This window comes from Cyrtonyx montezumae, unplaced genomic scaffold (genome assembly GCF_038088225.1).
Source record: "Cyrtonyx montezumae isolate F1298 unplaced genomic scaffold, pur_monq_1.0 scaffold_16, whole genome shotgun sequence".
NCBI lineage: Eukaryota > Metazoa > Chordata > Aves > Galliformes > Odontophoridae > Cyrtonyx > Cyrtonyx montezumae.
Window position 1 is genome coordinate 10838869 of NW_027071892.1, and position 27648 is coordinate 10866516.

At 56.0% G+C, this 27648-nt stretch overlaps 2 protein-coding genes across 2 annotated transcripts in view; one reads left to right on the forward strand and one right to left on the reverse strand.

Annotated features, from left to right (window-relative positions):
• RAI1 (retinoic acid induced 1) overlaps positions 1-3980 on the reverse strand; it is a 58072-nt gene extending 54092 nt beyond the window's left edge. The window contains exon 1 of the mRNA XM_065732811.1: positions 3898-3980. The gene's annotated coding sequence lies outside the window, so the exon portion shown is untranslated. The remainder of the gene's footprint in view (positions 1-3897) is intronic.
• A 17464-nt stretch (positions 3981-21444) lies between these two features.
• Positions 21445-27648, forward strand: part of PEMT (phosphatidylethanolamine N-methyltransferase) — a 36825-nt gene continuing 30621 nt past the window's right edge. Inside the window, exons 1-2 of the mRNA XM_065732813.1 lie at positions 21445-21602; positions 23929-24036. Of these exons, the coding sequence (XP_065588885.1) occupies positions 21480-21602; positions 23929-24036 (231 nt within the window). The 5' untranslated portion in view covers positions 21445-21479. The remainder of the gene's footprint in view (positions 21603-23928; positions 24037-27648) is intronic.

The window sequence follows — 27648 nt, forward strand, 5'->3', positions numbered from 1 at the left end:
ATCAAGTGGGAGGAGATTCCTGTTCAAACCAGCGCTCCTCTCCCCCCTTCCACTCTCCAATCCTATTTCCACCCCCATTTTCCCTTTCTCTCCTTCCTCCTCCCGCCTGGAGCTGCCTCTCAGCCCTTCACTATTTAATCTCCATGTCTCTGGTGGGCTTGGGAGGTTGACGCAGCTCCGTCCTCTTTGCACCATCTGCTGAAGAAAGCCCTTCTGTCCCCCAGAGCTCTGTCCAGCCTCATCTGAGAAAGGGAGAGCAGAGCTGCTGAGTGTCCAGAGGAGCAAAAACCAGAAGAAGGTTTTCTTATCTACACAGGTTTTGCCCCAAAAGCACCTTGGAGCATTTCCCCAGGCCATATCCTTGGAGCAGGGCCCCAAGCCATGGACCTGGAGCAGGTCCCTGGTCCGTCAGGCTGGAGGTGATGGGGATGCTACATCCCAAAGCTGGACCAGTTATGGGAGTGCTGTCCCAAGCACAACCTCCTTCTCTCGTGACTGATACCAAGGACTGGAGCATGGTTTTGCCGCCCGTCCTGATGGGGTGGGAGCCTGGGAGGGGGCAGCGCAGCTCATACCCAGTTCCTAAGCCTCTCAGAGCTCAGGCTTGAGGACTGAGATCCACTCAATTAATTTTGCTTTGGCAAAAAGTCCATTTTTATTGCTATTTCATGCCTTCAGTATAGATTTTCCCTGCTCGTCTCAAAGGGATAATAAAACCCGACTCGTTCTTTTTATAAAAGTCTCACACTCCCTCTCTCACCAGGCTCTGTGTTCCCCAGCTAGAGATGTAAATTTAAAGGGGAAATGCTGTCATTTAAAACAAAACAAAACCAAAAAAAGCAACTCGGAAAGCCGATCTTTGAGCATATTCCAGCTCTCAAAAAAGAGGCCGTGCAGCCAAAGCCAAACCCGGCGTGAGTCCCACACGATGCTGCATCCCAGCAGCTGCACCAGGGGACCATCCCAAATCGAGCAGCGCTGAACCCATGGGCCTGGAGCACATTTCCAGGTGCACATCATCCCATCCCTCCACCTGCACCCAGGAGGGCTGCATCCAAGAGCATCCCTGTGACCAGTGGTTAAAGGGAACTCTACCTGCCGCAGGGACAGGGCACCAGTGAGTGGCAGCCACTGCTCAGGGACACGGTGGTATCCCCAGCTCCAGTTGTCCCCACAGAACTGCCAGCACCATGGGGATGGCTCAGACATTCTCTCCTGCCCCATCTGAGTGTCTGACGTGGTGATGTGCACCGACTTGCACGTCATATTGACTCTCGTTGCCTTGGCGAATCCAAAAGCGAATCTAACCCGGAGCAAGAGGAGCCCTCCACGTGCCAACATCACATCTTCTTCCCTTCCTTCTCCCTCCACAGTGCTGCCCTGTGCCCACGGCAAGAGGAAAGCCGCAGCTCACCCTACTCCAGCCAACACAGGGGCACAGGGCAACCCACGCTTGGACGGGAAGGAGGGGAAAAAGGAGAGGAAAGGAGAAGGAAAGGAAGCCCCCCCAGGCACAGCACGCCCTGCCCTTGGCTTAGAGCAATGAAACCAAAGCTGCGCTGCTTCCTCCGAGGGCACAGCACACAGCGTCCTTCCCCGACCTGCTACCAAAAATAATTCTGCAGCCCCACAAGGGCCGTTCTGACAGCTCCCACATTGCAGAGGTGCTCAGCTGGAGTCACCCATTCTCCCGCAGAGCCCTCACCAGACCCGGCCCCGCAGGCTGGCAGACCCACGGCGAGCTGTGACAGCCTCTGCAGCTCAGGCAGAGGCGAGAGATGAAGAAGACTGGCTGAAATCCCACAGCACAGGAGAGAGGAACGCCCCGCGGGGGCTGCTCCTGGCACCCCACGTCCCCCCTCACCTTGGCACGGAGCGAGGCCAGGAACCAGGTCACCAGTGCTGGTTTCCAGGCAGCAAAGGTTGGGAAGAGCAGAGGATCATTTAGCAGAGCGACAGCGAAGGTTCAGAGCAGAGCCTTCAAATTACACGCTACAGAGCACTTTTCCTGCCTAAAAGGTCTCTGAAATGACGGCGGCGGCTCTGAAACGAAGCACTCTGTATGCAATCGTTCCCTGGGGCTTGCACAGGAGACAGGGCTGCGGGAGGAGAGGTGGCTGTGCCGGTGTACGCGGCTCCCAGCACGGCCGGGCGCTTCCCTAAATCTCCCCGGTGGTTTCTACCGGTTGTGCTATTTTATTTATTTCTTTTTTTGGTCTTTTTCTTTTTTTTTCCCTTTCATTTCTCACTTCCTGTCTGGAACTTCACGTAGCTCCCAGCCACAGAGCGGGGCCGTGGGTGACCCCGGCACCGCACTCCCCGTGCCAGCAGAGAGCCCCAGGGAACGCTGCACTCTCCATCTCCCTTAGCTCCTTCCCATCCTTCCCCCGCTGTCTCCCAGCAGCTCCAGGTCCATTTTCATCTGGGAGTGACAGACACCAGCAGACATGCTCTCAGCATGCACCTGAGCACGCAGCCCTGGGGCACTGCACGCAGCCAGCCTGCGCCTATGCCACCCATGTCCCCTCCTGAGGGTGACAGCTCTGTGTCCACAAGGCCACTGTGGCACTGCCTGGCCGCCCAGAGCACACACGCTGTGACACCAACAAAGGCAGCTGTACAATGTTATGGGGCAGGAATACTCTGCAGAGAACCCAGCAAAGGGACCATTCCTTGACCCTCCAGGAAACCACTCCCGGCCCTCCAGGAGGCTCTGGTGATGCCAAAGAGCCCTCTGAAGGCGTTGGCATCACCGCTGCCTTCGCTTCGTGTGGTGCCCTGGGAGCTCCACACAGCAGAATCTGCCCCATTCATTTGGGGAGGGCAAAAGCATCGCTTCGGGGAGGTCACCAGAGGACAGCACAGCAAGGGGAGCACGGGGAGGAACCTGCAGCCACCAGAGATGCTGCAAAGCCAAATGCGCTCACGTCTAAGGGACAGCACCATCACACCCCGCAAAAGGTGGGGGGAAAGGAAGGCACACCCCAGCAGCTCCCCGCTCTGACGTCAGTGCAAACCTCCAACAGGTCCACCACGTCAGCCACACCATCACAGCCGGACAGACAGCCCCCAGGATGCCCAGACCCCGACAGGGGCACCACCAGGTCCCCAAATTGGAGAGCACAGAGGGGAGGAGCTGAATGTTTCCAGGGGAGTAATAGGAAAAGGGGGGGCAGGCAGATAACGGCAGCTGGAAAACAGCTCTGGCATAAAAGCCTGGAGGGGGTCATGGGGGTCCCAGCCCACCTTGCACCAGGGGGATTCAAATGCACAAAGCTGCACCCTCCTGGTTGGAGGTGCTGCCAGGGGGCAGCGAGGGGCTGCTCTCCTGTCACTGAGCTCCAGCCAAGCTCGTGCTCAGGGTGGGGGGTCCAGGGTGGGATCGATGTGGTTATGAATAGGAGCACTGCGAGCAGAATGCAACGGGAGCACAGCCTGAATGCAGGGCAGGAGCACGGAGACGGGGATGGAAGGGGAAAGGAAAAGGAGGAGGGAAAGGGAAAGGAAGAGAACGAGGAGGGAAGAGAAAGAAAAGGGAATGGAAGGGAAATGGTAGGAAAGGAAACGGGCAAGGAAAGGAGAGGGGAAGGAAAAGGGAAGGGACCGGCGCTGCCCCCGCGACTCGGGGGGGGGGGGGGGGGGCACGGCCACAGCAGATACCGCCGCCGCCGCCGCCGGCGCGGAGCAAACACAACGCCGCGGCCGCCGCTCAACGCCCGCTCCGCTCCGCTCCGCTCCCCCGCCGCTGTCAGACCTCTCCGCTCCGCTCCTCCCCGGGCCGCGGCTCCCCGGGCCCGCCCCGGTGCTGCTCCCGGAGCGCAGCGGCCTGCCCGGACACCCTCCCTCCCCCCCCCCGGCCCCTATATCCCCTCCCACCCGCGGTGCCGCAGCTCTTACCGGGCGGGCCGTGCCCCGCTGCGTCTCAGCGGCGGCGCTGGGCGGGGGCGGCCCCGGCGGCCATCCCCGGGCGGCCGCTGTCCGCCGCGCCGTGCTCAGCGCCTCGGCGGTGTCAGCGGGCGGGAGCCCCGCGCGGCGCCGGGAGGGAGGGGAGGAAAGTCGGGGGCATGACCGAGCGCCGTCGGAAGTGCACGCGCGCCCGCCGCCCTGCCCGGGACCGCGGCGACACCTGGCGGCGGGGAGAGCTCCGCGCGGCGGGCGGCACTGCGCCGGGCGGGACGGGCACCGCGCGACGCGACGCGGGCACCGGGCATCGCCGTCCGAGCCCCGGGCGCTGGGTACCGCCGAGCGCCGGAGCCTGGCGTCGCCGTCGGTGGTGAGCGCCGGGAGCGATGCGCGCGGTGCCGCGGGGTGTAGCCGGGTACCGCCGGCCCACGGCGGGCACGTGGTAGCGGGCGCCGGGGAGCCGGTGTGCGGCACGATGGGCGCGGGTAGTGGGAAGACGTGTGGGGTCGGGCAGAGGGCACCGCGGTAAGGCCGGGAGCTGTTTGTGGGGAGCAGCGTTTGGCTCCGGGCACGCGGAGCCCGGGGGACGCGCGGGGTCTGCGGGAGAGACACGATGGCACCGCGCCCGCTCGGCCGGCGGAGCACGCACCGGGGAGGAGCCGGGGTCAGGGAGAGCAGGAAACGTATGAAGCGAGGAAAATTGGCTGCAGGCAGCGCCTCTGCCGAGTGCTTACTTGGTATTTTCCTCTCCGTCAGGTGTCTGTTAGAAGCCCTTGCCTCTTAGCAGCTGCAGCTCGTTAACTCTTTGTGTCCTCGTGCCCGCGCTGTGCCAAGCTGGGGGGCCCCCAGGACCCCTCTGTTTGCGACCCCGTTGCTGGCAGCTGGCTTCAGCCGCGGCAGCCCACGCAGGTATTGCGACGGGTGGTTTGTGGGCTCTCTCAGCTCAGCTGCTAATTTATTATCCCTTTTTCCTGTGAAAAATAAAAGCCTCTCTTATTCCCAAACACGAGAGCCAGAGCGAAACTATGAGGAAGTGCCCTGTTTGCAGAACGCGCTGTGAAACGCACAAAGGAAACGAAGGGAAAGCAGCATTTTGCACGTTTTTCAGCCGCATTTCAGCCGGGACTTGGAAGCGCAGAGGGGAAATCTTTCCCAGCAGGATGTACAATGGGGGGGGTGCGTCCCTCTGGAGCGGGGCCACCTGTGTGCTGGGACAGTGACGTCCCTAGGGTGTGGGGTCCCTGTGGGGCTGGCACAGTCAGGTTGGGATGGAGGCCTCTTAACACCGACAGCATTTCTTTCAAAAACAAAACCAAAACAACCAGAGAAAGCCCTGCAGAGCACGCCTGGCATTACAAATCCCACGGAACTCCCCCCCAGTAAATGGGCTTCCCCGGGGGAGCGTGCTCCCATCCCGTCGCAGTGCTCCCACGCAGCTCCCAGCTCTGAGGGCGTTTTTCAGAACCCAGGGACGAGGGGAGGATGTGCTGCTCTCCTCCTGGCCTCGGCGCTCTGCCCTTTCTCAGGAACCGGCCAGATTGTTCCCATTAGGAGAAGCTGAGGCTCCAAGTGTTTAACTGTGGCCAGGAGAAGATTTGCTGATCGTTCTCCGGAACAATGTTAAGCGAGGTGCTTGGCGTGGAGCGATCCTTTTATGGTCAAATTAAGGAGAAACGCTTTGTGGATTTGCATCTGAAGTTGATTGATATGTGGCATTAATGCACACGCAGATAATTTTGTATCGCTGAGCCAGGAAGAATTTTTATTCGGGGTCAAAGATAAGGGCGTTGCGTTGGGATGAAATACATGGGGTTTGGTCTGTGTCACGGGCAGCGTGTTGCTCTGCGCTGGGCAAGGTGATGGCAGACACACGCTGGACATTCCTCTCCTTGCTTTAAGTGCTTTGGGTCCGTGCCTGATGCTGTGAGCAATCCCCTCGCCATCACTTAACGCCAGGACACAGTTCCAACTTTTCCCTTGTACTGCTCAACCTCTGCAGGTTGCTGAACGCAGTGTGGATTTTGAGGAGCGCAGGATGGGGGCTGGCGTGTGCCAGCATCTGTGCCAGGCATCTGTTCCCTCAGCACTGAGGGTGCGGGCTGAGCGGGGTCTCGGTGGTGCTAGTTTGGTGGCTGCCAGGTTGTGGGGATGAGAAGCTGGGGGCTGATTTCCTAAATGCATGTGAGCATGCGGGGTTGAGAGCTGCTGGTGGCCCTTGTGTTTCCCAGCTGCTTTGGTGGAGGTGGGCAGCAGAAGGTGAGGCCATTCCTGGGGCCAAAGGAGCCCTAATGAGAGGGACCTGTGCCGGCGTTCAGCAGTCAGTCACATCCTCAAGTGCAGATAACTCAGCATAAACCATTTGCATGCGCTGAGCTGTGACCCGCTGTGCAATGCTCTGATGTCAGGTCCTGTGGGCTGGGGGCATGGCTGTGACCCTCCTCCTCAGCAATGGGAGGAAGAAAAGAAGGGGAAGGAAGGAGGCAGCAACACCGAGGAGCAAAACACGCTGCATTCCATCCCTGCTGCGTGGCCGAGCAGCTGCCTGCAGGGCTGCAAGGGAAGCCCGGAGGGTGGAAGGGGGCAGGGGCGTGGGGACAGGCGGAGGCCCCATTGGGTTCCGGAGGCTGTGACTCGTTCTGGGGATGAAAGCGGCCCCGGGGCCCCTCCCAGTGCTGCGAGCTGGCTGAAGGCATCGTGCTCGGAGCCTTGCCACTTCCTTCTTGCACCGAAAATGGTATGGAGATTGAAAAGAAGAGAAAAAAAGAAAAAAAAAAAAGCAAAGCCGACAACACAAAACACAGCCCCCCCTGCACACACACACACACACACCCCCACCTCATCTCCACCACCCAACGCCAACCAAGAAAGGCAAGATCTTGCCTAAGCCCGGAAGATGTCACCATAGAAACAGAAATCAGAGCCACTCCAAGGATGCTGCCGCCTGGGAAGGCGATAAAATGTTTTCTATCGATTGCTGTCGGGAAAGTCACTGCTGATAAGGCAGCCGGGGAGAAATGGAGCGGGGCCGCGGGGCCGTGGGAGCTCTCCAAATGAGCTTCCCGATGTTCCCTGGGCTCCCAGTGTGCAGCATTTGGGGCACATGGGTTTCCGGAGGGGTGAGCAGGAGGGCCGGGCAGTGTGATGCCCCAGCCCCACGTCCATCGCAGGATTTAGCCCCTGGTCCTCATTTGTGCAGGGGGACCCCGTGAGCACCCCCAGCATCACCCGCACAGCTCAGAGCATCTTCACGGCCGCAGAGCAGGATCGTCTCTGTGTCTCTTCCCAGGGTGTAGCTCAGCGCCAGGGCTGCCTTGCGTGCCCTTTGAAGAGATGGAAAATCCTATTATCTGCTCATTCTTCTCGCAGCGTGAAATCTCAGAGCATTCAGCAGCAGCTGAGTGTGGTCTGCCGCCCGCAGCCTCCGCTCCCACCCACACAGGGAGGGCTCCAGGTCGTTGCAGATGCATCCCCACTGCATCCCGACCCCTGTGTCCCCACTGCATCCCAACCCCTGTGTCCCCACTGCATCCCAACCCGTGCCATGAGGAGGCAGATCTCCATAAGCTGCCTTTTGCAATGGGTTTCGTTGAGCCTTCAGCAGTGGGGTGCAAAGGATGGGGGTGCAGGAAAGCAGAGTGAGGGCTGAGCCTCCCCTTATAGCCCTTAAGGAGCTGCGGCTGCACAAAACCTCACATCATTAGGGTCGGGAAGGTGGGAACCCAGCTCGCATCCTCCAGCCCCGCGGCAGCTTTCCTGCCAGTAATTGGCAGCAATAAAAGAGGCAGTTAATCCTGGGCAGCGTGGGATGCAGGCACACGGATGCCTGCGGTAAAAGGCACCCTGGCAAGGAGGAGCTGGGGAAGAATCTGCTCCCGGGCACAATTTGCAGCCCTGGAGAGCTGGTTGGGTGCCACGGGGAGCATTTGCTGGGGATTTGGTTAATGATGCAGGCACAGCCCTACAACTTGGCCCTTGCTCAGCCCTGGCTGGCGCGAGCTGGGACTGTTTGGCTTGAGATTAGCCCAGCTGCTTTCCACTGGCTGTGGGTTTCTGCTGTGCAATAGGAACAAAGGAGCCCTTAGATGGGGGATTTCACCTTGGAGTTGATTGGTTTTTTTTTTGGAGGGGGGGAAGGAAGGGTTAAGTGTTGATACCCGGTTATTTTAGGATGGTTATGCTGAACAGTCTGCAAGAGGATTTTTGTGCACATGGGAAGATGGAGTTTAATCGATATTGACAAGAGCTGTTCACCAAAGCACGCTCTGTCACTAATGAAAGCCAGAGCTGGTGGCTCCCCAGGGAAGGACGGCACTGGGAAACGGGGGAAGGAGCACTGGGAAAGTCAGGGCTCCTTCCCTCACACTGCTATGATGAAATCAGGCTGTGTTTGGCTCTCATTGTCCCAGTCTGGAAAGCCTTTGCCTTGTAGGTGTGGGATGCACAGGGCTGGAAATCATGGCTGTGATGCACAGACCCCACATCTGCCCGGGGACATGGCACATGGGGGAGAAACCCAACCTGGGGGCCAGGGGCTGCTCCTGGAGCAGGGGGAGCTGAGTGAGATGCAGTTGGAAAGAAAGAAGGTTTGATCCCCTGCCAAAGCCCACACCATCCATCCAAGTTCACACCGGCAGATAATGAGCTTTAATGAGCAGGGCCACACTAATTAGTAAGCGAGCCCAGAGCTGTCTGTGGCAGAGGTGAAGGAGGAGCAGCAACAGCACAGAGTGAGGTGGTGGTTTGGGGCCGGAGGCTCTGCCTAACTGCATGGGGCTGTGAGCAGGCTGTGCAAGCAGGGTTTGCAGGTGGGATCACAAGCAGGGCTTCCAAGACCACCTGCCCAGCTTTGTGAGCATCACCAGTGTAAGAAGGGTAGGAAAAAGCAGCATGGAAATAGTCCTGCCTCCTGCTCCCAAGCTCTTTAGGAAGACCAAAATGTGACATGAGGAGTTTGGAGGCTTTTGCACAGTGAGAGGATGTCAGTCTGTGCCCGTGGCCCGTGAGCTGGAGCAGGGCAGGGTTGCAGATGTATGGCACTGACAAGGCAGCCCTAATCGGAGATCATTGTAAATTCTCCTCTCAAATGGAGTGGAAAAATGCTATTAAGCTAATATAGCATCATGGGGGAAGGACAGACCACCACCACAGTCTCTGGGGAATCACAGCCATAACAAGGGGAAGGAGCAGGAGGTGAGGGATGGGAGGGCAGAGTGGTGCTGGCTGCTCCCTGCCTCAGTTTCCCCAAAGGGCTGCAGGATGGGGAGCTCTGCCCCAGCAGCTGGCAGCCCCCTGGGCAACGGGCTGGCTGGAATGGGACAGGGTTCGCTGTTGGGTGAAGGTTGGTGTCGGTGTTCCCTGTGAACCTCATGAGCAGCAATTAGTGGGTCTGTTATTAATGGTGATGCTCAGGGCAGGCTGGGTGCTGCCTGGGAACATCACAGCCCCCATGGGGTAATGCAACTCCCCAGGTTCAAGCACTGTGCCTGCAGCACAGGGTGCAGCAGCAGCCGTGCTCCCTTCCCAACACTAAGTGGCAGCCTCTGCCCGGCTTTGGGGCAGCCCCTGGCAGCACCCAGGGCAGAGATGCAGTGTGCTCTGGGGCTGCAGCACAGCATGGGGCCCAGAAATGCAATCTGGCTGTAAGTGCATGGGTGCAGAGCACATCGGGGAGGTGCTGGACGTTATCATCACTGGCATGGCCATGGGTGCCAGGATGAGCCCTGCTTGGGGTCACATCTGGGCAATACTGCTGCTCGGACAGCAATAAGCAATGCACAGGACTGGCAGCTCTCAGTACTGTGCTGAACTGGGGCTCACCATGCACTGGGCAGTGCCTTGGGATGGAAGCATCCTGCTTGCAGCAGGGAAGCAACACCTGCTGCAGGTATTTTTATGACCTGGTGTTCCAGCGTGGTGATTTTGCAGTGCCATAAAGAAGCACAGGGATGCAGATGAGTGCTGGGAGCTGCATCCTGACCATAGTGTGTGCAACGCTGATGGAGGTGCAGTTGGGTTGTGCTGACACGTGGAGAAAATGCTGCTGTTGAATATCTGCAGTACAGGATGGGAGAAAAAAACAATTCCACGGCCAACACGGGGACTTGGTGGAAGCCACCAGCTCAGCAACATAACCCAGGGGCAGCCCCTGCTCCCTCCCAGCATCACTCTTGATGCAACACCAGACTTACCTGTGCCTGCCAGGACAGCCATGTGCAGGGCTCTCTCAGCTCGTAGCACAGCACACATCATCTTCACGGTCACCCAGAGGAGGAAAAGTCACCTGCAGGGCTGCAGGCAGCTTTCCCCAGGCTTGGGCAAGCAGCACCCAAGGACACAGTGGCTCCCACGGGCCCAGCCTTGCTGCTTGTTTGCAGATGTGAGAACTGATATTGGATAGCACACAGCCAACCCTCCCAAATCCTGAAGAAACAGCCTCCAGCAGTGCTGGGAAGCTGGAAGGCAGTGAAGTTCTAAACCCATTCCTCCCCCTCACCCAGCCCCATATGGCTTTGTCTTCCCTCATGCCCTAGCCAGGGCTGCTGGGTTATCCCCATGGCCACCAGACAAAATGTGGCCACGTGGTACTGCTCAGAGGCCAGGACACCGTGATGCCCAGGGATGCTCACAGGAAGGACCAAGCGTCTCTGTGGTGTAACGCAGCACAAGGCAGATGATTCCGGCAGGGCTGATTTACGCAGGAGGACGCTCCGAAGCACCTCCATGATTTAGCTCTCCCATTAGGGCCCTGCCACTTCTGCAGAATAGGAGCAGCACGTCGGTTTGTCTCCTCCTTGTGCAGAAGGAAGCGCAGCACTGAGCGGTGACAGCTGGCTGCAGCCCCCAGCCCCACTCCTGTGTGGCTGTGTCAGGATCAGAGCTCCAGGAACACAGGAACGTAAAACCTCTGCTGTGTTTTACAGCAGGAGCCAGGACCATCTGCTGCCCCAGGCACCTACTGGGTTTTTTTCTTCTTTTTTTTTTTTTTTGTTCAAACCATGAAAGCTGATTGCAAGAAGTGACAGAACTGCTGGAGATGTGTCTTTCGTGGACACACTTTGCACGGAGGTGAAAGCTGTAAGGCAGAGGGAGTGGGATGTGTCTCTTTAAGAACACCCTGGAGAAGAAGAAAATCCAAACCCCACCTCACAGAAGGGAAAGCAATGCCAAAAGCCAAAATGTCACCCAGAGAAAGGAAAAAATCTCCTGTTGGTGCTCCCTCATCCTCATCTCCCTGGGTCCTTCCTCCAGCCTCCATGCACCAAGGGCACGCTGCCCTGTGCTGCTCCACAGCCCATCTCTGGCTGAACGAGCAGAGCAGAGCCATGCAAACAACACAACCCACCCCTCCACCGGGCTAACAAATGGCTAAACAACTGCACAGGCACTTTGCAGCATCATTTTTCCAACAGATTTAGCAGCAGACTGGCTTTTACGGTGCAGCTCTCCCTTCCGTTGCTTTATCCATCCTCCATAATGCACCACCCCCTCAAGAAAAGAGAAAAGCTGTTAAAACCAGCCCATTTCAGAGAAACAGCACTTAACAGCACCCCCCAGCACAAAATGGCTCCTGGAGGGCTGCTGCAGCCCTTCATGCTCTGATTTAAAGGCCAAGCAATTAGCAGCGCAAGCTGGGTATGCTCTCGCAGCAGCAGTGCGCAGGTGGGAGGCTGGCTGCTATTTCAGGGCACTGCTATTTCAAGAGTGGGGCTGAGCAGCCCCATTTCTGCTCCCCATGGCTGGGGGGGGAAGTCTGCAGGGCTTAGTGATGTGTGGGTGCAGGTGGTACCACCACCAGCAACAGCAGCAGCTCCTGGGCTGTGTGCTGTGTGGTTGAAGGAGCACCTGAGTGCAGGATGGCTGTGCCTGACACAGAGAGCACCAACCCAGCTAGCAGGATAGTGTTAAGCTTCCCATGGGCAATGCCTGTCTCTCATGTGGTTCAGCAGGGTTTGCTCATCTCAGTGGTAGTCTCAACACTGAGGGCTTCTCAGTGTGGTTTTTGGGGAGTATTTCTGCTGCATCACCCCAGCAAAGAGCTGGGTCCCACTGAGCACAGTCTCTCCCATCACACTCTGGCAGGCCAGGGCTGAATTATTTTCCTGCGGCACCAGTGCCACAGCATCACACCTTACACACCTTCCCTTGCTCACGGGCTCAGGCTTCCTGTCCTTACCCATGGGGCTGCCCCCTGCCACTGCTCACCTTGCAGCTGAACAAGAGCTGTTTGGGTGCAGCTGATGGGGAAGATGAGGTTTTAACCTAAGACTGACCACAGGGAAAAAGGCTTTTATGTCTGAGTGCTAACTGAGATCGATTACAGCCATGGGGAAATGACTCTCAGTTCCCCACTGCTCATTACTCCAGGTGCATTTTGTTTGAAATCAGTGCTTGAGGTGGGGGCACACATTTGACACTGGGCTTTCCTGGTGTTGTACCCCAGCATGTGCTCCCATTTCCTGAGGATTTTCACCCATTCCCCCCACCTTAATGACTCCATTTGGAAAGAGAGGACCATGACAAGCCTCTCTGCTAATGCACGGTAGTTTGCTTCTGCCCTCTGCATCTCACAGCTTCGGGTTCCCCTTTATCCTTGCTCTCCCATCCCTTTTGCCAGCAGGGATGAGGAATTCCATCCTACAGCACTGCCAGAGCATTGTCTCCCATTCCTCACCTTACCTTTTCCTTCCCTTCCTCCTGCAGGAAAACAGGACTGTTGGCAGCAGTGTGCACATGGAGCTGAGCTGCCATGCAATCACACAGTGCCACAGCCTCAGTCACATCTCACACCCCAGAGATGGAGGTGCTGTTGGGGATTTGGGGTGAAAATAACAGCCTGCTGAGGGCTGGGGCTGCATGCTTCAGCGTAGGGCTGCAGGCACGGTGATGCTGCTTCTCCCTCACCATCTCTGGGATTAGCTTAATAGCACGGGGAAATAACAGGATGAAAAATCTGCTCCCCTCCAAGCACTAAAAGCCAAGTTTCAAGGTTAATTGTCTGCCCTGTAGGAACAGCTTTAGCGCGCTGTGAGGGGCTTAATTAGTGTCATTTTAGCCAAGCAGAGAGAGCACGCCCTAAACCCGTACTGTGTGCCCCCAAGCCCATTTTGTTCTCACCGCGCTGCTCGGAGAGGTGATAGATTGCAGGCTGCTCCCTGCACTGGCACCCAGTGGGTTGGATTTGGGGCCGATCAGGAAACCTCACCCAGGCAGCTGCAGCCTCGTGCCCTGTACCCATGGGTGCTGTACCCCTGGGGTCCGTGCCTGGTGTTTTCTGAGCCATTGTGCTGCGGAGTTATGGAGAGGAGGGAGAGCATCCCGATGTGAGTGCATGGGGAACATTCAGTACGGTGGTGCTGGGAATGTTGGTGTGGGTTTGCAGCAGGTGCAGGTGTGCAGCGGGTGCATGCAGCTGCCTTGCTTCCCATCCCTGTTGCAACAACCCCACTGGTCAAACACCCCAGAAACAGGTTGTGTTGCTGCTCCCCTTGACCTTTGCTGTTTTTTTCTGACAGCTGGGCACCGGCAGCTGCTTTCAGCCCAGATTTGGAAGGCAGGGCAGTGCCAGCAGTTGGGCACTGTCAGATGGCCCTAAGCTGTGATCCTGGGCTTCCCTATGGCAGCACCCCTGGCAGGCAGGCAGCAGGGCCACAATGCCCCAAGCACAGCTTCCCGGCGCCCAGCATCATTCCTCACTGGCTCCATCCCATAGAGACGGCCGTGACCCGCTGTGCAGTCCCAGCCAGGAGGCTGCCCTGGATGCCTGCCTGTCTGCACTGGGGGAGACCTTGGGAAAGAGCAGCTCAATGGGGCTTAAAGTATTCCCTGTGCTGAGGAATTCCCCACAACCTCCACTAAGCCCATCCACCATCACAGCCCCATCGTTCAGTGCCACCGTGCCATGTCTGCCTGGCGTGGGTTGTGCCAGCTCTGTCCCACTGCAGGAAGGCTCCAGCTCTCCTCCTTCACCCTCTGCCCTTTGCACTTCAATGTCTCACTCATATCCAAGTGGAACCCCATGGGGAATAGCGGTTCCTCACCAACATCAACAAACCACAGCAGCAAACGTCTGCCCCGATGGCCAGAGCTGCCTCAAACCAAGGCATCTGCCCTCTTTACAGGGATCTGCCACAAAATTATTTCTAAAAGAAGTGCAGAGGATGGGTGCTGCAGCCCTGCATCCTCCAAAGGGGACTTTGGGATTGGGGTGCTGCCCAGCAGTGTCTGGTTCTCTGGGTATAGGAAGGAGGAGGAGCGTGCAGTGCAGGGAACAGGGACAGCCCAAGGTGCCTCTTGGCTTTAGCAACAAGGAGATTAAACACCTTAAACCTTAAACAAGGTTTTGTTTCAGGCCCTGTTTTCTACAAAACAGATCGCTCTGTGCTTGGTTATTCTTCTCCTTGCCAAGAAGACTGGAAGAGAATCACAAAGTTGGCTCCCACAGTTTCTTTGTGCTGGAACCACCCGAGCTGGCACCTTGCAGCATTCCCAGCCCAGTATGCACACGTGTGGTGGTGACAGGGGGGGTACATGGGGCAGGATTTGGGCAGAGGGGAGCACAGTGCTGGTGCTCAGTGCTCTCCCTGTGCCCCTGCTGCTGGCACTCCGGGCTTCAAGCTCGTGGCAGTGAGGTGATGTATTTTTAATTCATTTAAGGGAATTAAGCTCTTCTGTGTCTGTCTGCTGACAGTTTTTCCACTTTCATTAATTTCTGAGCTGCTCACCTGGTTTTCCTGGGGCTTGGCAGGGCCTTGGCCTTGCAGAGATACCCATTCCCTGCAGACTGAACAATGCAGGCAGTTGGGGAATGGCAGGAGACCCCTACAGCCTTGTTCCCATGAGCAGGGACAGTCTTGGTCACTGCCACGTTGTCTGATAGGGATCAGCTAATTTGGGGATGTCGGAGGGAGCAGTGCTGCGTACCGATCTGTGACCATGGGGGGTTGATGTGCTCCAGCTGAGCAAAGCTTCTGGACTGAGGTTGGAGGGAAGTGGAGTAAAAAGACCCTGGATGCACTAGGGAGAAGGGAGGAATGCTTTGCTGGGCTTCTGCCCCTGGGGCAGCACAAGGCAGAAGTAGGCAGCAGTGCTGCAGAGGTATCTCCCTCTGCAAGGACTAATCCCTTTCCAAGTGTGCCCTTGCTCCTGATGGCCTCTGCAGGCCCTCTGCAATTCGAGTTGTGTAATTGCTGCTAACCACTCTGTCCAGAGGGCTGCTCGCTCCTAATTGCATTTTCTGCGTCTGGCCACCATGAATCCTGCCAGCATTTCCTGAACGTGTGTGGATCGGGGATGGCACCGCGCGAGCTGCAGCCCCCAAAGCACCTTAAAATCAGACACAGCGTGGGATAAACCAGGGCTGGTCTGCAAAAGAGGGGTGAGATTGATGGGATGTAAGACCATGCCAATCCCTGCAGGCTGAGCCATGGGTGCAGGGTTTCAGCTCCAACCTTCCCAGCTCAGCCCCAGAGGGATGCTTCAGGGAGCACACCCATGGACAGAGCTCTCATCCTTTGCTTGGGTGGGGATGGGGCAGGGACCTGGCTGGGGTCCGGCTGTCCTGTGCCCCCAGGCTTCTTCCTGCCCCCCTTCTGAGTTGTTTCTGCAGCGCAGCCTGTAAACAACCGTGAAACGGAGGGGAAAGAAGAGAAGATAAAAATACCAGCAGCCGTAGTGGGTTTGAAGTAAATAACAGCACCACATCAAAGAGGAGGGGGAGCGACGCTCCAAGGAGGTATTTATAGGCAGCTTTGTAGTTCCTGGGGACAAACCTGTGTGCCCCCATGGAAGTCTCAGCCCTTATCCCTTGTGTCCCAGAACTGCACAGTGCTCTTCCCCGGGGGCCTGAGGTGCTCTGAGTCCCACCACATGGCTCTGAGAGATTATTTGGTGAACGTGCTGTCCCCAGCAGGCTCCGAGCTCTCCATGGCACGGAGTGGTGCTGGCTGCTGCTGTGGGGGCCGTCATGCACGGCACGAAGACCCACCACTGATGCTGTCCCCCTGCTGAGCCCTAGAGGAGAATTTTTCCTCTCCACAGCCCCCCTGGGTGCCACATCTGAGAGCAGGGCTGAATGCCCAGGACGAGGAACAGGAGGTGATGCAGGATGTGGTGACTCAGCCCCTCCATCCCTTCTGCTGCGGTGAGCATTTGGTGGCTGCTCTGCTAATGGAGACACCCTAATAAAGCACTGTGTGGGTCTGGAGCAATGCAATGCACTTATAGGATAGCAACACACAGCAAAAAGGTGCTGGAGTGTGTGGAGTAGCATTGTAGCCACGGGGAAAGCTGCCCTACATGGGATGGACCTACAGGGCAACGGGGTGCCTGTGGGGTGGGGTGGGCTTGTGGCAGGGTGAGGTGGTACCAGAGACCTTTGCAGCTGCCTCTTGCTTTGGGAAGCCAACTTCTCTTCAAGCGTTCGCTCCCATGGAAAGGATTTCTGGAGGGATTCAAATGGTTTGGGGGATTTAGGGATTTAGGGCTTTAGGGGAGAGTGGAGCAGCAATAAACCCCACAGCCGGCTCAGTAGGATCAGTGCATTGAGAACAAGAGAGAGCTCAGGGGACTTCCACCCTCCTGGAGCCCTGAAATATCCTCCTCACTCCTGCTGCTGCTCCCTGGGCTGTGGCAGCACGGGCTCTGCATGCTGGTGCTGCTGCTCTCTAATCAGACACGGGATTTGCAATTAAGCGACATGGAGTGCCTTGGGGACACAGCCTGCTGTTTGAGCCGAGCTCAGACGAGTTCAGGGAGGGAGAGACCTGATTTCCCACTTAGCAGACAGGTCACGATCGGTGGATTCATTGATCCCAGAAAGCAAAGCCTCCGCTTCATTAGAGACATGCCAGTGATGAACGCAGCCTCGGGGAGCGGGGAAACTGCTGTGAATTGTTCCCCAAATGCCAGCTCTGACCGCCGTGCAGGGGTAGCTGCTCCATCCTGCTTCACACATCACGCACTTGGTTCTGAGGGGCACAGAAATACTCTGAGCCCGGAGGGGTGCTAATTCCCCTTTACCTGCAGGAAGGACAAATCCTGCTCTGCCCTCTGCTGCCTTTCCAATTTGCTCTGCCCGGCTCAGCTATCCCCGCAGGGAGGTCTCCTCGCTGGCTCCTGCCAAAAGTTCCTGGCAATAACTTCACAGTGCCCTTCAGTGCAGCTGCTCAAGACAGCAGATGGGGCCGTGGGTTGTAGCTGTGCCAGACCGGTTGCTCTGCAAACCTGGTTCGTGATAAGCTGTGCTTATGCAAGCAGCTCCATCTACACCCGATGCTCACAATTCCTCATGTAAGAACCCACCGAGGTACTGGGAGCACAGCAGGAATCAGCTCCAGAGGTGAGTGCTGCCCAGGAGCTGGACCAGGGCCCGTGCTGTCCCCTCTCTGTGTCATAACACGCACCCATGGGGCACCGTGCGTGAGTCAGCATGATAAAAACACCCACAGGTGAAAAGACAGTAACTGAGAGAGGACTGTGAACCCTCAACATGGAGATTTTGCAGGTTTTCCTCCATTCTCTGCACGAGGAGAGCCACACAGGGGATGCTGTTTTTAAGATTCCTGCTCCAGAGAATCATGTGATGCTGCTGGCTCGGGGCAGGGATGTGTCATCCTGCTCCTACAGGCTTTGGGACTTCTTGCTGCTAATTCCTTCTTTCAAGAAAGCATCTCCCGTGGGCAATCAACACTCCATGGCATCGCTGTGCTCCCTCCAGCACGACTGCCCAGCGGTGGCTGTGCTGGCTCCTGCCAGGGAGAAGATGCCTGGCAGGCAGCCCCAACGCCAGCACGAGCATCCTCAGCTTTCAGCATCAACAAGCCCCCGTACTGCGACACATCCCCTTCGCAGCAGCTCTGCTCCCGGGGCCGTTGTTCAACAACTGCTCTAGGGGCAGATCTTGAGCTCCCAAGCACTCGGCTCTGGTTTCTGGCTCAGAGCAGCAGGAAGCACGGCACGCTCAGCCCAGCTCAGCTTTCAGCCTGAGAGCAGCTCAGGCTTCTGGAGGAGCTGGGGCTCTCTTTACATCCCTGGGCATTCAGATGAAAGCATGCAAGGAGGAGAAGGTGCAGCCACCTCTGCAGACTCACAGGGATCAGGATCCATGTGAGTCCCCAGCACTAACTGGGGTGTAAGTGGGAGCAGAGCCTGACTCGCATACCGTATGTTCCCAATCCACCACGTTCAATCAAGCCTAATAAAATTAATAGGGGAGCATTGAAAATCTCGTGATTAATTCTTTATGATCTGTAATAGGGGAGCTGTGTGCCAATTACTCGAGTAAATCATTCATCAGAATATAAATAGAGCTAACCTCCAGCACAAACACTAGAGGATTTCCACTAGGATTGCAGGTCTGGATTGCAGCATTGCACGGCTGGTGACAGCACGTTATCAGATGGAGAACAGAAGAGTATCTGCAATTTCAGTGCTGTCTGAACAGCCCAAGGTTTCAGCTCTGTGCTCCAGTGTAATTTGCTCCTGTTTGCAATGTAGCCCTGTTTGTTAATGGTGTTTTGGTGCTGTCTTTGATCTGTGTAGCTTGCTAGTCCAAACCAATGCAAGGGGTCCAGCTTTATTTCATGAAAGGTTTGAAACTGTGGGCCGTGGCAGTGCCCTTGGGGAAGGGACCCAAAGTATTGGTGAAAAAGGCCCCAGACCCACGTGCCGAAGTTAACCTGTGCTCTTGGATGGAGTTTTCCAGCCACATTTGCAGTGTTCCACTTCCAACAGAACCCCCATGCTCCCCTTCTTCCCTGACAGCACTCCGTGCTCTGCACTGCTGGGAGTCCCTGGTGTCCCCTTGCATTCAGGGACATTAAACTGTTCCTGAGCAAACTGCAACTTGCTGAGCCATGGCATCGTGCTAAATCTGACAGCCAGCATCCTTCGTTGAACTGCTGCATGTGTGCCTGGCTGACCCACGTGCAGCACATGCTCCATCAGCACAGCTCCTCATCCCTCTTACCAATAATGACTTTGTTTAAGTGTTTTCTGCCCTCACAGGCATTTTGTGATTGCATATTCATTGGTGACCCTTCAGGATCATGATGGGATTTAAAAGGCCGCTGGGAGCGTTCAAGCTGAGAAGGGACTTGGGAACACTGAGGGTAATGCTCTCTTCCTTAGCCCAGTGCTTGGAAATAGAGTGTTGAATAAAAGGTGAGCCATGGGGAGAAGGAGAGGGATGGGGACACAAAGAGAGACCCAGCCCTGCAGAAAACCCTCTTTGTCTCCTTCCCAGCTGCCAGGATGTTTCCCAGAAGGAGAACAGAGGTGTATGGAGGGACCCCACCATTGTAAACCCCCCAGCCCAATGTCCCCTCAACAGGAGAATTGTAAGTGGGAGTGACACGGGGGCTTCAGGAATGTTCCCCATGCCGCCCAGCTTGTGAGAGCACACAGTGAGCCAGGAGCTGGTGGGAGCAGTCCCCCTCTGCTGAAATGCATGCCTTTGCAATGTGGCCCCCAATGCAGGGGTGACAGGATGGATATGTTTGTGACATCCCAGCTCTGCTGGCCTTTATCCTCTCAGCCCACCATGATATCCTTGTCCTCTCCCCACTAGCCATGCTGACAGCACAGGATCATGCTCCCCTTGCAGCTCAGCGGATCATTTGGAGACAATATCTCCCTGCTAATTCCCTCCCACGGGGGGCATTTCCTCCTCTCTGAACACTGCCATCATTGCTCTTCCCATTGCATCCCCTTCGCCCTCCCCTCTGCCCCAAGGACCCAGCTGGTGGGACTTGCAAAACAAACATCCTCCCATCTGCTCCTGCTTTCCAGCCTGGGAGATGGCAGAGGCGATAATTACACACTCAGCACAGTAAAATTATCCAGCACAAGGGAGAAGAGGCCGGAAGCAGCTGGAGATAATCCGTTTGGGGAACGCTGCTCCCACCCACAGTGCTTTCATCTCACCCCAAACCAGCCAGCTTCGCAAATTCTACTATGAATGTGTTCAGAGAGCCCAGACAGGATGGGGTCCAGCCTTGTGAAAGCACCCATAGTGCAGAGCTGCTCCTGCAGGTGGGGATATGGGGATGCACGGGTGCAGTGGAGCAGCAGATTCGATGAAACCTGGCTTTCCACTGAGCCGAGAGTCCTCACTGGGTTTCAGAGTACCTTTCAAGTGCAACCTTGAAGGATGCTGTTTTGCTGGTGACATATGCACGTGAGCTGTCACACCTCTTCAGTGCCTGTGGGGGATGTAAGCACAGACATCCCCCCATCCCTTTCCTCATCACTGCTTCTGAGACATCTCTGGGAGGGATGCCTGCAGCTCACTCACAACATTTCCTTCGTATCAAACTCCTTTTTGAAAATGAAGGTCTTTAAAATTAAAAGGTCTGTCTAGAGGTCCTGTGGAGGCATGGAAGATACTATCGGATTGCCCACGCACTCAGGTCCAGAACTGCAGCCCACCACGTGCAATTGGAAACACCCAGAAGAGGAGTGCAGAATAATGGTTTCATAGAAACACGGAGTCACAGAAAAGACTTAAGTTGGAAGGGACCTTAAGGATCACTGAGCTCCAACCCCCCCTGCTATGGGATGGCTGTCCCCCACCAGATCAGTCCCCATCTAACCTGGCCTTGGACACTCTCAGGCAACGGGACAGCCACAACTTCTCTTGGGAACCTGTTCCAGTGACACACTGCCCCTGAGTAAAAATGTATTTCCTAACACCTAATGTAAATTTCCCCTCTTTTAGGTTAAAGCCATTCCTCCTTGTCCTATCACTATCAGACTGTGTAAGAAGTTGATCCCCCTTGTGCTCTTAAGTTCCCTTTAAGTAATGGAGGGGTGCAGTGAGGTCTCCCCAGAGGTTCTCTTCCCCAGGCTGAACACCCCCAGCTCGCAGCCTGCCCCCACTGCAGAGGTGCTCCACTCTCTGACATCCCATATCCCTGTGCTGGAGGCCCCAGTTCCAGGTGTGGCCTCACAAGGGCAGAGCAGAGGGGGACGATCCCTCCTGCCCCGTGCCACCCCTCAGCTGATGTAGCCCAGGATTCTGTTGGCTTCCCAGGCTGCAAGCACAGTGCTGGCTCACATCCCCACTTCTCATCCTCCAGGACCCCCAAATCCTTCCCTACAGAAAATGAAGTGCCGGGGACCTCTCGCCCCCCCAGTCCCACTCTGCAGTGCCACTGATGCCCCGCTGGGGTTCATCTGCACCGGCGCGGCCGGCCCCTTCAAACCCACACTAAGCAGAACCCCCTACGCCCCCCCCAAGCCCTGGGGGCTGCAGGCGGCCCCCGTCCCCCCCCCACCACCTCGGTTGCTTCACTGTCCAGTGGTTCAAAGTCCAACCACCGTCAGCACAGGCCACCCTGCCCGCTGCTGCGGCCACGCACACTCTCGCAGCCCTCAGCGGAACGCGGCGGGGCCCGCACGGATCCAGGTGGGACAATGCCCCGCAGCAGAGCCGCCCTCGGGCCCGGCCTCTCCCAGCTCCGAGCGCGTCGTCCTCTGGGCCGCGTAGTCCCCGCAAAGCGAACGGAGGACTACACTTCCCATCAGCGCTCGCTGGCAGCCGGCCGCGGGAAGGCCGCGGGGTGCCCCGGCCCCGTGCCATGGCGGGGAGGCCCAGGCCGGGAGGAGAGCGGGGGCCGGCGGGAGGCCGGCGGGGAGCGGGGCCGCGGTGGTGGCCGCGGTGGGATTGCTGCTGCGGGCTGGGCGGCCTGGAGTACAGCGAGGTACCGACAGCGGGGCGGGGAAAGGAGAGGGGGGGGGGATGCTGCGGGGTCTGCTCCTGCTCTGCCACGCACCCCGCTGTGCGGTTCTGGGGGGGATTTTCCCGCAGTGTTGGGGTGCTTTGTGTCCGTGCCCTCTCCCGATGTGATGGAGTTTTGGTGCGCTCTGCCAGCGGCACGGAGCGGTTGGCTGCCGTCGTGCTCGGCAGGACTGGGATCGCAGCAGGTGGCGGGAAGGTCACCGCGGCCAGGTCACCGCGGCCAGGTGCTCCGCGTCGTCCCCGTCGCGCTCCCGTTGCACCACGCCAGCTTGTGTGCGGTGCCCAGCGTGCTATGAATGTGAGGCCGAGGGTTGCAGGGCTGCCAAGCCACCTGGGCAGCGAGTCACTGCCCTGTGCTGCCTCTGAACTTGTTTGTTTGGGAGACAGCAGTGAAGCCTCGGGCTGTGTCTGCAGGTGGAGCAGATGCACAGGGATGCTCTGCGTCAGTGCACACAGTGCTTGGGATGCTTCCCATAGCCCTCCCCGGCACTGATTTCTGCTCAGGCTGTGATTGCATGTTCCAGCTACATGGCAACAGCTGTGTTTGCCCCGGACCCAGCACCACCTCAACCAGACCTGGGTGCCCACACAGATCTCATCCACCCTGGTTTTGGGGCTGTGCATCATCCAAGCAAGCAGGATTTGCCACCAGGAGACTCTCAGAGCTCACGGATGTGGTTATTTATCATCTGTCAGGGAGGAAGGGGCAAAGTTGAATGTTCTGTGCTCGTTATGTTGTCGTCTCAGTAACTTGCAGAGACAGCTCATCCTAATGGGTTTGTTCCTTTTTTATCCCTACGAGCACACGCTAGGCACAGGCCAATCTGCTTCTTGCTAGCAGCAGCAAATTTGGTTGTTGAGAAGGGGAAAAAAAGGTGAGTGCAATGTTAATGATGTTGCCAGACAGGAGTTAGTAGGTCAAGAAGCTTTTGTTCAGCCCATGCTGCTGGCAGCGTGCACAGCACTGTACAAAACAAGAGGAAAGAAGTTGTCCTGGTCCTGTGGGTTTGCAATTGAAGTGGGACTGGACAGTTTGGTCCTGGCACCAGTGGTGCACAGGTTATACCTTGGCAGAACTTGATTTAAAGGGATAAGGTCTGGTGGCAAAGGGTTGTTCAGGTGCAACAAGTGAGGCTGGAGAAGGTAGGAATGGGAGCAGAGGGTCAGGACCAGGTCCTGAGGGCTCTCCCCTTTCTTCCTCACTGGCACGGAGGTGCCCCACAGAGCTGGGGTGGTCAGTGGTGGCCTATGGGCAGCAAGCAGACCTCTGTGAGGATTCCCCTGTCTGCCCATACTGATGCAACCTTTGCTCTTACTCTTCATACTGTGGGCGGTCTTCTCGCTGTGAGGGGATGCCAGGTTAAACAGCCCCTCTCCACAGATCCCACCACAGCTCCAGTTCCTTTGAAGAGCTCAGGAGGAGCCAGCAGGAGTTTCTCTCTTGCGCAGGCAAAGCAAAGCCGATGCCTTTTCCAGCCCTTCCTGTCCCCTGGCAATGAAGGACTTGCAAACACAGCTGTGTTTGGGAAGCAAAAACCTTCCACGTCTCAATGTTGTCTTGATTTTGATTCAAGTGAGGGAAGGGCTTGGGCTGGGCTAGTTTGTCATTTGTTTTCATGGTTTTTAGAGAAGGAAAAAAAAAAAAAAAGATGCTGGCTGTTTTTCCTTGAAATACCACTGCAGGAAGAGGGGACAGGGATGGAGAGGGAGCATGGCTTACTGCACATAAAAGTCCTGACAGTGTCTAGCAGCTGTCCTGGGAAAAATGTTTCTTTCTTAAGAAGAAAGAAGGGAGAAAAACAGCAAGCTTTAAGGTTTCCTTTTGCTGCTGTTAAGTAAGACAGGAAAGTTCTTTTGCAACTGCTAACAATGCCAGAACATCCCTGCTCAGTACTGTGGGCTTGCATCAGACTTGCCTTATGGAAGGCAAGCTGGAAGCTGATTGCAGTTCAGTGCTCAGAGTTTCCATGCAGAGCAGCACTCCAGACACAGTCCTCTGTCCCCAGGGTCACTGGGGCACTGAAATGGTGCTTCTTTTCCTGCAGATCAGAAACAGTCTTGGCTTTCCTAGCTGACCTGGAGTTCTGGTGCACATCCTCACATCAGCACGGTCTTTGCAATGCCCATGTCCTTCACCAAACTCCATGAGAGCCCATGGGAGGAGTTGGTCTGAAGGCTCATCAGCTCTTGTAGAGCATTTGGTTTGGGATGAATACCTCATCTTCGGGAACAGCACTCAGTGCTTCTGTAGGAACTCTCAGCCCCAGTAACTGCCTGTTTCCCCCCAGGTGGATGTGGCAGCCATGGCACAGCTCTTCGGCTACGTGGACGTGACTGATTCTGGCTTCGTCGCAGCCGTCTTCTCTATCGCCTTCAACCCATTCTTCTGGAACGTGGTAAGAGCTGCCTGCATGTTTTCTTTGGTCAGCTGACATGGGAATACCCTTTGGGCTGTGCTGAACAACCCCTCACGCCCACCAAGCACCCTAAGAGTGCTCTGCAAGAGCCCTGCAGTCCTCCCCTGGTACAGGTGTTTATTGTTCTGGGAAGTGCTGTAGAGAAGGGACTGCTTCTGGAGAAGTCTGGTGGGGAGAGCTGTGTTTGGTTCACAGGCACTAGAAAAAAGTGAGCAGGGAGTTTCACTGCAGAGAGAGCCCTGGCACTGCAGTTCCTGGGGATGGCAGTGGCTATTACATACGTTGCAGGGGTCAGGAGAAAGGGAGCCAAAGCAGGATGCAGAAGGAATTAGGAGCTAAGCTCAGATGAGAGAGAAGAGCAATCAAATCCATCCTTCAGCTGACTACTGCACCTTGCACCCTGGCATCCAGGCACAGCTTCCTATGCATGGTGAGACATCAGTGGCACAAGTGCTGCTTATACCAAGGCATAACTCCTGCAGGGGGATGCACTAGGCACGCTGTCTGCTGCTTCCCATCAAGAGATGTTGACAGGAGGTTGTATGGAGGCAAGAAACATAAGCAATCAGATAAAAATTATCCTGAAGAAATTTCCCATGCATCATTCAGTTAAGTCTGGTAAAGAGCTGCAGAGGTGGCAGTGAGGCAGCCTCAAGCATGGGTAGGGGTATTTGTGATGGTGCTCACTGTCTGCAAGCACTGTGTTGCCACTGGGTATGGTAGTGCTTTGGGAACTGAGAGTGGAAGAGGTTTTGCTGCCCTTTACCACTGTGCTTTGCAACCTCCCTGCAAGAGCAAACAGGATTCATCTCTGGCCCCGCTGTGTGAGTGCTGCAGAGCCAACGTGCCAGGCGAGGAGCCTGGGCTGGTGAAAGCACAAGGTCCTGCAGCATCCTCAGCAACACAGCTGAGGTTTGGGGACGAAACCTTCTCCCTGCAAGCACTCATGGAAACGGGATGTCATTGCAGCCAAGATTCCTGAAGTCGCTGCCAAACCTCCCCGCAGCGATTCTCACCCCGGGGAAGTCTCCTTATAAAGGCCTTGTTTTTCCAGAGGGGGAGGACTCAGCTCTCTCTGAGCGTGGGGGCTCTTGAGATTGTCTCACGCTGGGCTTTGGAAAAGCGAGGCTCTCCTAGCTGTGATTCACTGTGGAAACCTCTGTTGGAGCTCTTTGTTGCAGCCTCCCTAATTTTTCATGCAATTCGTTATTAAAAAGTCTTACAGTGTCTGAAATGGGAACATTATTTCTACTGTGCAGTCATCATTTAGCATGAAGAATCAATGAACAAGAAGATTCAGGATGTGGTCTCTGGGGGAAGAGATCAGCTCCAGCAAGAAACTGCATAAAAGGGAAAGAAAAAAAATACTTTATTGGTGTCTGCTGCTACGCCTGTGACTCGCTGGTTGCCTGCAGCTTGGGAAATAGCGTTGCTTTTTGGATCAAGACTTCAACTGCTCTTAAAGTACAGGGAAAGCTGATGTAACAGCAGGAAGTTCATTGCTCTGGGTTGTTGCTGTCCCCTTGCAGCATCTGAAAAGCAATGCCGCTGGCGGCAGGTGGCACTGCAAGCAAGTCGTGCAGAGCTCCACCTGGGAGCAGAAGGCATCTGCATGGGTTTGCAGTGAGCAAGCTGATCTGCTGCGTTGATGAGGAGCTCTGGGGAGGTGAGCGTGGCACAAGGTGCTCCTGAGCTGCCAAGGGCCCCGTGCCTCTTGCAGCCCATGTGCCTCTATCCATATGCTTGCACTGCCCAGTCCCCAGGGTTTCCCTCTGATGTATTCTGGCAGTCACAGCTTGAAGGCTATTGCAGAGGTGCTGTGAAATCTTCAGCCCTGAACAAGCCCCCTCTGTTGGTGCATTTCAGCAGCAGTGGCTCCAGGCATGCCTAGATTTTCCCTAACCTGCTTCCTTCAGCTGCTCCAAGTGTGATCAGTGTTCCCTGCCTGCACCAAGCCAGCAGCTCTTCTTTCCTTCTCCATGCCCCCACACAGGCTCGCTTTGTCTTCTGCTCTATGAGTTTCTTCTCAGCAGCTGAGATCATCTCTGCATCTGAATTACTACGTCTGAGCTTGCAAGAGCCTCAGTGCAAAGATGGTTACAGTGCAGTGCCAGGAATCCTCTGCTCTCTGCACTTAATAAGTACACTGGGACCTCGATCAAAACATCTCCTGTGCGTGAAATCCCTGATTTGGACAGAAACTGGGTGGGGATGCATTGATTTCGTTCAGCATCTTAATTCCCCGTTTCTGCTGAACTCCAGCCAGGTCTGCCTCTTGCAAAGTTTGGCGCCGGGTTTGTCCTCCCTGCGTTGAGCCTCTGAATAAATATGTGCTGGGGAAACCCCTGCTCAGTGGGGGCTCAGGCAGTACACATGGTGAGGCCGCGGGGGGAGCGAGCTCTGGCTGCCCCACTCTCAGCAGTTGGGGGGTAAGCAGCTGGCGTGTTTCTTCTGGACAAACACTGCAGTTGTTTGGAGAGATGAAGGCTGGCTTTCAGTGAGAAGTCACTTAAACTGCCCAAGGATGTTCAAAGCATCCAAGAGACCTGAGCCACGGTGGGGCGGTTGGGGGGCACCTGATGAGGAGGAGGTGTGTCACTGGAACCGTGCCGTAAACCTTTAATGAGTTCAAGGAGGCAGAACCTTCAATAAATCCCATCTGTGTTTGGAAAGCTGCAGGATGATGGGAGAAATTTCCCTTCCGTTGGTAACTAAGGAGGATATTAAATAACAGCTCCTCAGAGACAAACATTTCAGAGCCAGGAAAGGCAGATAACCTGCATATTGGAAACTTTAGAGCCTTGGCATATGGGGAGTTTCTAGAAAGCTGGAAGGTTTCTGACAGTCTCAGTAGCAAAAAAGGAAGTGGCATAGCAGCAAGACAGGTAGTGTGACGTCTATCACCACGCAAGCAGGTTGAAGTGGGGAGCACAGCCATCCACCAGCAATCCTTTTCTTGATTCGAGCCTCTTAAAAATTTATGGCTGGCGTCATGGCCTGATTTAGAGATGGCACATCTTTAGCTGCTGTGCGAGAGCGAGCTCTTCCCATCACCTCCTGTGACCCTCTCAAAATACCCATGCATCCTGTAGGAATCTGCAGGGCGAAAGCTTGGGTATCGAGGCTGGGAGTGGGATTAGTGTAATTTAGTGTGATTTATCAAGAAAATAGACCCCATCAGGCAAATGTGATTTTATTCTTCAAGGTTGCAGTTTTTCCTGTGTAGGGTAACAGGATCTCTGTTCTAGACTTCTGTCAAGTGTTTAAACTGCATGAGGTTTTGATTAAAGAAGTGGTTGCACAGGGACCTGAGCTGACAACGCCTGGCTCCTGATGGATGCGTATCTCTTGGTTCATTTATTTTTAATTTCCCTTCCTTTTCTCCTTCTTTGGAGACCAGAGAAACCTGCCAAGTGGATAAGAAGTGCCTGAGTGGGATGGAGGGGGAGTTTGCAGGCGCTGGCAGCACAATTTCATCTCCTTCTGACCACCTCTTGCTAAATTTGGAGGAAGGTGCCTGCCCAAACCTCCCTCCGCTGCTGGGAGCTGTCAGGATTGAGACCTCCAGGAGCCAAACCCAGAAACCTTCTG